General features: G+C 41.9%; 1 protein-coding gene across 2 annotated transcripts; it reads left to right on the top strand.

The window, feature by feature from the left end:
* Window positions 1–521: 521 nt before the first annotated feature.
* On the top strand, window positions 522–6,363 carry LOC112301449 (putative olfactory receptor 7A2). 2 transcript variants are annotated; one of them, XM_024556893.3, is made up of 2 exons: window positions 522–710; window positions 4,490–6,363. In XM_024556893.3, the coding sequence occupies exon 2, from the start codon at window positions 4,503–4,505 to the stop codon at window positions 5,457–5,459; it is 957 nt and encodes a 318-aa protein (XP_024412661.1). In that variant the 5' UTR covers window positions 522–710; window positions 4,490–4,502; the 3' UTR covers window positions 5,460–6,363. The 2 variants fall into 2 exon arrangements, with proteins under 2 accessions (XP_024412661.1, XP_045048444.1); XM_045192509.2 differs by having other exon boundaries at window positions 4,487–6,363.
* Window positions 6,364–10,244: the final 3,881 nt, after the last annotated feature.

Raw genomic sequence — 10,244 nt, 5'->3', positions numbered from 1 at the left:
AGAATATCTGAGTGTATCTCTCATAATTAACATTTTATAATGAGGCACTAAATGACAGCTCTTAAGTTATGAAAGAAGTCAAAATCCCTGTTATCTTGACAAATGTGTCAGGAAGGAAAAGAGTGTGGTGCCCACCACTGCATGTCAAAGAAACACAACTCCCCCCGCATTGAAGAAGGGGTAGCAATGCTCTGGGGAAGGGTCAATGGGACCTGGTCCTGATAGATTTCTTAGTCTCACACGTCGGAGAAAATGTTAACTCATGGTTGGGATCAGGTGGAGGAGGTTAGACCTCTGGAGAGCAGGAAGATCAAGGACAAGGAGAAATAAAAACTAACTTTACTTAACTTCTACTCTGGCCGCTTGGGATCAGAAAATCATTAGGAGAAGTTTCCTTTGTTAATTCCAGAGCCCCAGGGGGAAATCAGGTACTTAGAGGTGGAACACCGTGAGGGAAATGTGCCTGATGAGCAGTTATAGAGAGACTATAAATATCTCCCCGTGCAGCCCCTCAGCTTGTACGTTGCTACGCAGAATGTTTCTTGTTGTTAATCCCCAAATCTGGCTCAGGAACTGATGCTTCAGTCCTCCCTGCTGTCTTCTGTGGGACAGAGCTTCAGTCTCCATCATCCACCATCCAGGGAGCAATTCTGACTGGCACACGGAGACCTTCCTTTCAGAAAACCCATCCAGGGGAGTCAGAGAGCCTGGTAGGTGCATCGGGAAAGGGTCAGAGAGGCTGGAACCTGAGAACTTTTTCTGAGTCACTAGGACCCTAATCAGCACAACCCTGAGATCAGATATCTCTGTTTGCATTCTTGGTTAAGTAACTAATTTATGCTTAATTTACTTAATACGTTAATAAGGATGAATCTGTTTGAATCTGCACTCCAGGGCCTTGGCTGACAATTAGGTGATGGGACTGGGAGTCTCACTGCTGCACAATGAGTGAGATGCAGGAAATGGTTGCAGGACAATGAAAACCATCTAAGGCGTTGTGCTGTTCGGAGAGAAGGAAACAGAGCATTAGGTGTGGGAATCAGTGCAGCGAAGTGAGTGTTTGTGCCAAATATCTAGGACACAATGCATTTGAGCATGTTGTGTATTCATTGAAAAGATCCAACCAGTGAGGTAGGCAGCACCTTGCAGCAGCAGTTGGTGAGGCAGATTGTAGTATCTTCTCTCAGTCTGAGTATTCACAGGAAAAAGTTATCTAATAAATCTAAAGTGGAATAACACACATTAAATTGAATTACTACCTTGTCATATGGTAAATGTCCATATGTATTGACACCTAATTCTGGAATCATCAAATGAATAATAACTGGGTCTGCTATGTGCCAGAACACTCAAGGAACAGTACATATTAAATTCTTTTATGTCTTGCCCTGGCTGGTGTGGCTCAGTGGATCCGGCGCTGGCCTGCGAACTGGAAGGTCACCGGTTTGGTTCCCTGTCAGGGCGCATGCCTGAGTTGAGGACCAGGCCCCCATTTGGGAGCAAACAAGAGGCAACCAATTGATGTTTCTCTCCCTCTGTTTCTCCCTTCCTTCTCTCTCTGAAAACAAATGAAAAAGATCTTTTTTAGAAAATAAAGAAATGAATTCTTTTTGGCTAGGTCTTTGACAATTTAACTACAAGTCGTGTTCATATCTTGTTTCAGTTAGTATTTGATTTTTCCATTCAATTTTGCTCACACTTTAACCCGGGCTCATTACATCTTCATTCTTCATATTCTCAGTTTTGTTCCCGTATGAGTTCACATCTATTCACAAACCTTTGAGAAAATCCCAAACGTGAACAAAGCAGATGAAGTCCCTGCTCTTTGGATCACGCCGCACAACGGCGAGGACACAGAACAGTGAACTGAATGTGTGTTGAAATAATGTCCTTCGGCAGAATCATACAAAGAAAGCTCTTCGGTATAAATAGATAGCTGTCACGGTGTGAGCAGGGTTTCCAAAGCGTGGTCTGGGGAGATTTTGTGTGTCGGATGAAGACCAGAACCAGGACCAGAGTGTGCCAGCTGGGTTTGTCGCAAAAGAGGTCAAATCCCTCAGCCCAAGAAGTCGTAGTAAAGGTGCCACGTGAGAATAGGAAAAAAGGACCTAAGCTCATCCCCTATCGGACCATACAAAAATGAACTGGTCAAAAAGTTATGAAATAGGTACAGAGAAAACAAGTCTTCCTTTGCTTGATTTTAAAAACAACCAACTTTTGTTACACGTTACATGTTTTCTTTTGTGAAGTGTTGGTTCATCCCTTTGCTTTGGGTGTGCAGTATGGAAAGATAACCCTCACGGTATCACCTCTTTGGTCTTCTAGACAAGTTTATTTTTGTTCTTTTATTATTTTTGCTGGGTGTTAGGGGAATGTGTTTAGGGTTCAAGTGCAGCCAAAATCAAGGAAGACTTTTCTTCCTCAAACCTGAGCTTCTTAGATCATTTATCCCTCAACCATTTCATTTCATTTCGTTCTCTCTTTCTCTCTTTTTTTCCTGGCTCTCTTTCTTTCTGTCAGAGTTTTATACAAGTACAACTATAATTTTATTTGTATTCATTACTGAAGTACAGTTAGCATGCAATATTATACTACCTTAGTTTCAGGTGTACAACATAGCGATGTGACATTTATACACCTTGCAGTGTGATCCCCAGCATGAGTCTCGTAACCGCCCGCCACCAGGCAAAGTTATTAAGATACTACGGACTGCATTCCCTGTGCTATTATACTGCACTACATGTCCATGACATTCATTTTATAACTGAAAGTTTGTACCTCTTTTTCCTCTTCACCTTTTCTCCCATCCCCTCACCCTCTCCTCTCTGGCAGCCCTGTGTTTGTTCTGTGTATCTATCAGTTTGCTTTTGTTTTGCTTTGCTTGTTCACTTGTTCTGTTCTGTTCTGTTTTAGATTCTACACGTAAGGGGAATCATGTGGTATTTGTCTGTCTCTGTCTGACTCACTTAGCCTAATGCCCTCAGGCCCATCCATGTTGCTGCACATGGCACAATGTCATACTTTTTTATTGCCTCTGTTTCTATGTTGTGAGTATGTGAAACACAGAGTTTATTCTTGTATTATTATTTATTAATTACTGTATTGTTATCCATATGAAATGCACACCTATTTTGTTCCACCCTGTGTGCCTGTGTAAGTTATATATATACATACACACACATACATACCCCTCATTCATTATCCATTCATCTATTGATGGGCACCCAGCAATTCCACTCCTGAGTATTTATCTGAAGAAAACAAAAACACTAATTCCAAAAGATATGTGCACCCCTATGTTCATTGCACCTTATTTACAATAGGCAAGACATGAACAGATTTTTTTAATGTCTGTGTAACTACAGAGCAGAACATGGCCATCCTAATATGGAGCCCAGGTTTTTTTGTCCACGGGAGGAATAGGACAGGAATTGCTGGGAACAATTTCTATGATGTGCGGGGGAACGATGTGGCCAACCTGGGTTGTAGCCACTCCTAGCTGAATCAGTGTGGCTGGGGCTGAGAAAAACATGGAAATAACACAACAATGGTCATAGTATGTGTGTGAGCATCTGTATGACTTGTGCATGTGACAGTCCACCAAACAGGGGGACTAGGGGTCACATACTCCAAGGTAACTCTTACACACAGGGGCCAGAACTCAGTCAAGAAAGGCACTGACGAGAGGATCTGTGTCCTTCATGGGACACATTTGCAACAAGATTAATCAGGGGCAAGAGGAGTGTGGACAAGGAAGTCCCTGTGTCTGAGGTTTCAGCAGGAGCAGCGAGGCCACGTCACTCCAATGTGTCTGCCACCTTCTCTCCTCCTCTTCCTCATGCTCATTCACCGCCAACACCGGCTCCCTATCTCAGGATGAACATTAAAACAAACAACCTTTGTTTGTTTAAAACAAACAAAGGCCCTTCCTCGGGCCTTTGCACGGGCTGTTCCTCTGCCCTGCACACACTTCCCACATAACCTTGAATAATCCCCTTCCCTTTCTTACCTGAGTTCTCTGCACTAACGCCATCTTGTTTGCAGGTCTTGCTTAAACCCCCATGAAAAATTAAACGCCCTCTTCATTTCCTTATACCTGCTTTCCTTTCATCATAGTACCTGTCACCATCTGAAATTTTATAGATTTTTATTATTCACTTCTATCTTCGTTCTCCATCATTGACTTGTATGAAATTTTGTTCTTCAGCACGCAATGCTCACAGCCTGGACAGTGCAGAAAACATGGTCTGCATTCAATTCACATTCCTGAAATACTTGACAAATTTCTCATTAAAACTGTGAAACACATGAGACCTTAGGGGAAAAGATGATCTATACAAGTGTCGTATGACAGGTGGCACCATGGATTTCCCAAAAGGGGACCATATTCATACACAATATATTAAAATTAATTTTTGACTGACAATGTAAATTGCAGCATTTCCATGTTTTTGTGAATTAGTCATGTTATTTTCCTCTTTCCTAGTAGTCACCTCCACCACATGGAACCAGGCAATGGTACACAAATTTCAGAATTTCTTCTCCTGGGATTTTCAGAGAAACCAGAACTGCAGCCCATCCTGTTCGGGCTGTTCCTCTCCATGTACCTGATCACTGTGCTGGGAAACCTGCTCATCATCTTGGCCATCAGCTCAGACACCCACCTCCACACACCCATGTACTTCTTCCTCTCCAACTTGTCCTTGGCTGACATCTGTTTCACCTCCACCACCATCCCAAAGATGCTGGTGAACATCCAGACACAAAGCAAAGCCATCTCCTATGCAGGCTGCATCACACAGATTTATTTTCTTATACTCTTTTCAGTGTTGGACATACTTCTCCTGACCGTGATGGCCTATGACCGGTTTGTGGCCATCTGTCACCCCCTGCACTACACAGTCATCATGAACCCCCGGCTCTGTGGACTGCTAGTTCTGGTGTCCTGGATCATGAGTATTCTGAATTCCTTGTTGCAGAGTTTAATGGCATTGAGACTGTCCTTCACAGTCTTGGAAATCCCTCACTTTTTCTGTGAGCTCAATCAGATGATCCAACTCGCCTATTCTGACACCTTTCTTAATAACATGGTGATGTATTTTTCAGCTCTCCTACTTGGTGGTGGTCCCTTTGTTGGGATCCTTTACTCTTACTCTAAGATAGTGTCCTCCATACGAGCAATCCCATCAGCTCAGGGGAAGTACAAAGCATTTTCCACCTGTGCATCTCACCTCTCGGTTGTCTCCTTGTTTTATTGTACAGTCCTAGGCGTGTACCTCAGCTCTGCTGGTACCCACAGCTCACAGTCAAGTGCAACAGCCTCAGTGATGTACACTGTGGTCACACCCATGCTCAACCCCTTCATCTACAGCCTCAGGAACAAAGACATCAAACAAGCTCTGACAGAATTTTTTGTGAAGGAAACGACCAACAGGCCAATTGTCCTAAGACTGAAGTAGTGCCCATGATTGTTGAGGTCAAAGGCTCAGAGTCGGATGTTGTGATTATTTTCAGACTATGGAAGTAGAACATTCTCTTTCTATTTATTTCCTAGAATTTCCATTTCTTTGACCTTAACTTCTCTATTTAATTTCAGAAACTCACCTTATTAAGCTTTCTTCTCTCTTATCTCCCACAGTTTTTCCCTTGTTGTTTTTCTACTTTCCCAAGTTTATTTCCATCATGGATCAGAAGTATTTGGAAAATCCCATTTACCTAATGAGACAACATGGTTTTTTTAAATAATTTTTCTCAAATGACACATATCATATGAAATAATTTTTTTTTACTAAAAGAATCATCCTTTATTGTACTACTCCTATGGGGGAAAGTACACTTAATTACCAAGGAAATTTATACAATTTCATAAGTGAGGAAAATCTGAAACCACTGTTTTTCACTTTTATGTCTGACATTCCTTTATATATCTTTATGTCTTAACTGTTCTTCTTGACAAGGTAGACTCTAACATACCAGAGTGTTTAACAGCCTGTCCCTGGATTTTATTCTCCTCATTAGGATCCTGTTCCCCTTCAGCTCAGTGTTCTCAATCCCTCTCAAGCCCTTCACGAAACGATTATCAAATAACATGTCTCCAACAGGTCGTCAGTGAAAGACAGATTTTTAAAAAGTTGACCTAAAGTGGCCTTTGAATCACAGATGACCTTCAATACAGTGAAGCCAAGTTGTGTAATTACTGTGCAAAATATTTTTCCTCATGATGCACATCTAGGAGTATGAAACATTGGCATCCATGAGTAATTGAAGGTGGGAGGTGGGGATGGCTGGGGTGGGGGCAGTGGCAGCGGGAAATGGAGACAACTGTACTTGAACAACAATAAGAAAATAAATTTTAAAAAGGGAGAAAAAGAAAGATTGGTGTCCATGTGTAAAGGGGTTTATAATAGATATCAATAAAGAACTCATTAACATTGTTCTATATTTTTATTGAATTATCTTTGCATTTCTACTTGAAAACTTCCAGTGCTCCCTATAATATGACTCCTTTCATTGCTATAAAGGCAATATATTCCCCCTACTAAATTTTCCATAACCACAGAAGGGATGGTGAGTGATCACTGTCAGTGTTATCCATCATTATCTCCACAATGCTCAGGACTCCGTCCATCCTTTCTGATCAAGGAGGGACTGGAGAGCTTGCGGTGCTGTCAGTCATGTGAAACAGAGCCACCAGTTTTCCTACACAAACATACATGTCCTTTAAATGTCTCCTGGTTGCAGGGAAATGACCCCCAACAATACACTTATAGTTAGATATAGTTATCTGTCTTAGGAACAGAGAATAGACTGACAGTTGCCAGAGGGGAGCGGGTTGGAGGGCTGGCTGGAAAAAGTGAAGGGATTAAGAAGTACAAAGTGGAGAACCAAGATGGCGGCATAGGTAGACACACTGCGCCTCCTCGCACAACCAGAACAGACAGAATCGAACGGCGAGGGGGACCCACACCAAGGAAATAGAAAATAAACATTCATCCAGACCAGTAGGAGGGGCGGAGACGGGCACCGGGCTGGAGAGAACTCGCGTGGCTGTGGTGGGACTGAGACTGGCAGACTGTGGGACAATGGCGCAGGCAGTCCGAGCACTAGCAGACCTTGCGGCCCCACATTCGCACAGATAAACCCAGAGGGCCGGACTCAGAGTGGCGGAGAACGGGGCAGGCAGAGCAGCGGGTAGCACCCCGCGGCACCACATTTGCTCACAGATAAACCGGACAAACGGTGGGGAGCAAAGCAGACCACGCAACCCAGGGCTCCAGCACGGAGTAAATAAAGCCTCAAACCTCTGATTGAAAACGCCCATGGGGGTTGGGGCGGCAGCAGGAGAGACTCCCAGCCTCACAGGAGAGGTTGTTGGAGAGACCCACAGGGGCCTAGAGTGTGCACAGGCCCACCAACTCGGGAACCAGCACCAGAGTGGCCCGGTTTGATTGTGGGTACCGGAGTGAAAGATTGAAAGCCGGAGGAGAGTGAGGCGGGCGCCATTGTTCCCTCTCGGCCCCTCCCCCACGTACATCATCACAGTGCAGCGACCAGCATTACCCCGCCCCGGTGAACACCTAAGGCTCCACCCCTTAAAGTAACAGATGCGCCAAGACAAAAAAAAAAAAAAAATGGCCCAAATGTCAGAACACTTCAAAGCTCCAGAAAAAATACAACTAAGTGAGGAAGAGATAGCCAACCTATCAGATGCACAGTTCAAAGCACTGGTTATCAAGATGCTCACAGAATTGGTTGAATCTGTTCAAAAACCAGATGAAAAAATGAAGCCTATGCTAAAAGAAACAAAGGAAAAGGTACAGGGAACCAATAGTGATGAGAAGGAAACTGGGACTCAAATCAATGGTGTGGACCAGAAGGAGGAAAGAAACATCCAACCAGAAAAGAATGAAGAAACAAGAACTTGGAAAAATGAGGAGAGGCTTGGGAACCTCCGGGACACCTTGAAACATTCCAGCATCCAAATTATAGGGGTGTCAGAGGGAGAGGAGGAAGAGCAGAGAATTGAAAACTTATTTGAACAAATAAGGAGGGAGAACTTCCCTAATCTGGCAGAGGAAATAGACTTCCGGGAAGTCCAGGGGGCTCGGAGGGTCCCGGAGAGGCTGGACCCAGGGAGGAACACACCAAGGCACATCATAATTACATTACCCAAGATTAAACGCAGGGACCTGCATCTGGGATTACTGTATCCAGCGAGGCTATCACTTGGAGTGGAGGGAAGGATGGGGTGCTTTTCAGATAAGGTCAAGTTGGGGAGGTTCATCATCACCAAGCCCTTATTGTATGAAATGTTAAAGGGACTTACCTAAGAAAAAGAAGATAAAAAATAGGAACAGTAAAAATGACAGCAAACTCAGTTATTAACGACCACACCTAAAACAAAAACAAGAGCAAACTAGGCAAACAACTAGAACAGGAACAGAACCATAGAGATGGAGATCACATGAGGGTTGTCAATAGGGGAGTGGAGGCGGAGAGGGGGGTAAAGGTACAGAGAATAAGTAGCATAGATGATAGGTGGAAAATAGACAGGGGGAGGGTAAAAATAGTGTAGGAAATGTAGAAGCCAAAGAACTTATAAGTATGACCCATGGACATGAACTATAGGGGAGGAATGTGGGAAGGAGGGGGTGGGCAGGATGGAGTGGAGTGGGGGGGGGGGAATGGGACAACTGTAATAGCATAATCAATAAATATATTTAAAAAGCAAAAAATTAAAAAATTAAAAATAAAAAAAAGAAGTACAAAGTGGTAGTTACAAAATAGTCACAGGAATGTAAAGTACAGCATGGGTAATACAGTCAGTAATATTGTAATAACTTAGTTACTAAGTATGATGCCAGGTGGGTACCGAAAATATTGGGGGGATCCCTTTGTAAATTATATGATTGTCTAACCACTATGCTGTACACCTGAAGCTAATATAATATTGAATGTCAACTGTAATTGAAAAATAAAATTAAAAAAAAGAAAGTGCACTAATTATATGTCAGAACACTTAAAAGAGCCCTGGCTGGTGTGGCTCAGTGGACTAAGCACTGGCTTGTGAACCAAAGGGTTGCGGGTTCAATTCCCAGTCAGGGCACACGCCTGGGTTGCAGCCCAGGTCCCCAGTAGGGGGCACGAGAGAGGCAACCACACACTGATGTTTCTCTCCCTCTCTTTCTCCCTCCCATCCCCTCTGTCTAAAACTAAATAAATAAAATCTTTTTTAAAAAAATAACACTTTAAAGAGAAATTAAAAATTAATATTTTCAGCATTAAAAAAATAAATTGCTCTAGAGCATTAAAAATGAAATAAATAAAAAACATACAAATTGTCTAAAACAGAGTAACCAGGGATGCTGTCTTCAAATATGAGAACAAATGCCAGAATGTTCTTCTGTATACTTAGTGCTAATAAATCATCTTTTATACATATTTCTAACTTGTTTTCATGTCTATTATCCCTTATTGGTCCTTTTGTCCTTCTGTGATTCAATCTATTTCTAAACCTTGCATTATCTTCAGCCATTATATCCACATTTGGCTAAAGATCACCTTTCCTCCCATAAGTGCACCATTTAAATCCATCTATCATATGGTATTTGTCCCTCACCGCCTGACTTATTTCACTTAAGCATAATGCTCTCCAGTTCCATCCATGCAGTTGCAAAGGGTATGTTTGGCTGGGGTGGGGTGGAGGGGTGGGGAGAAAATGCAGACAACTGTAATTTAACAACAATTAAAAAAATGTTTAACAAAAAATTAATCAAATAAAAACAAATGGTAAACATCAAATGAAACACCAATTTATTTCTCTGCAGTAGGCTATAAGCTTCTCAAAGGTAGGGCCTTTCTTCTTTCTGTCTTTCTATATCCTGTGCCTAGTAGAGTACCTGGCTTTTAACAAGCAATCAGTAGATGAAAAGATTAACAGATATGTATCGTTAAGTCATTACTGAGTTTATACATTCAAGATTTCTCTTAATGATTATCTGTTGATGTCTCATTTTTTATTACCACATCCTTTTATAATAATTATTCATAATATTTGGGTATTTTATTCAGTATATATAAATGTATATATATTTGATTTGTTGTTACATAAATTATTGAAGTTTAAAATAGACTTGTGAAAAACTTAATATTTGGTTAAATAAAAAATGCATTTGATGTTTAGCTTTAAAAAAATAATAAATAAATAAATAAATAAATAAATCCATCTATCTTTTTTCTTACCA

Source organism: Desmodus rotundus, chromosome 9, assembly GCF_022682495.2.
Source record: "Desmodus rotundus isolate HL8 chromosome 9, HLdesRot8A.1, whole genome shotgun sequence".
In the NCBI taxonomy this organism is placed as follows: Eukaryota; Metazoa; Chordata; class Mammalia; order Chiroptera; family Phyllostomidae; genus Desmodus; species Desmodus rotundus.
Note: the sequence above shows the minus strand (reverse complement) of the source record. Positions and strands in the feature narration are given on the sequence as shown.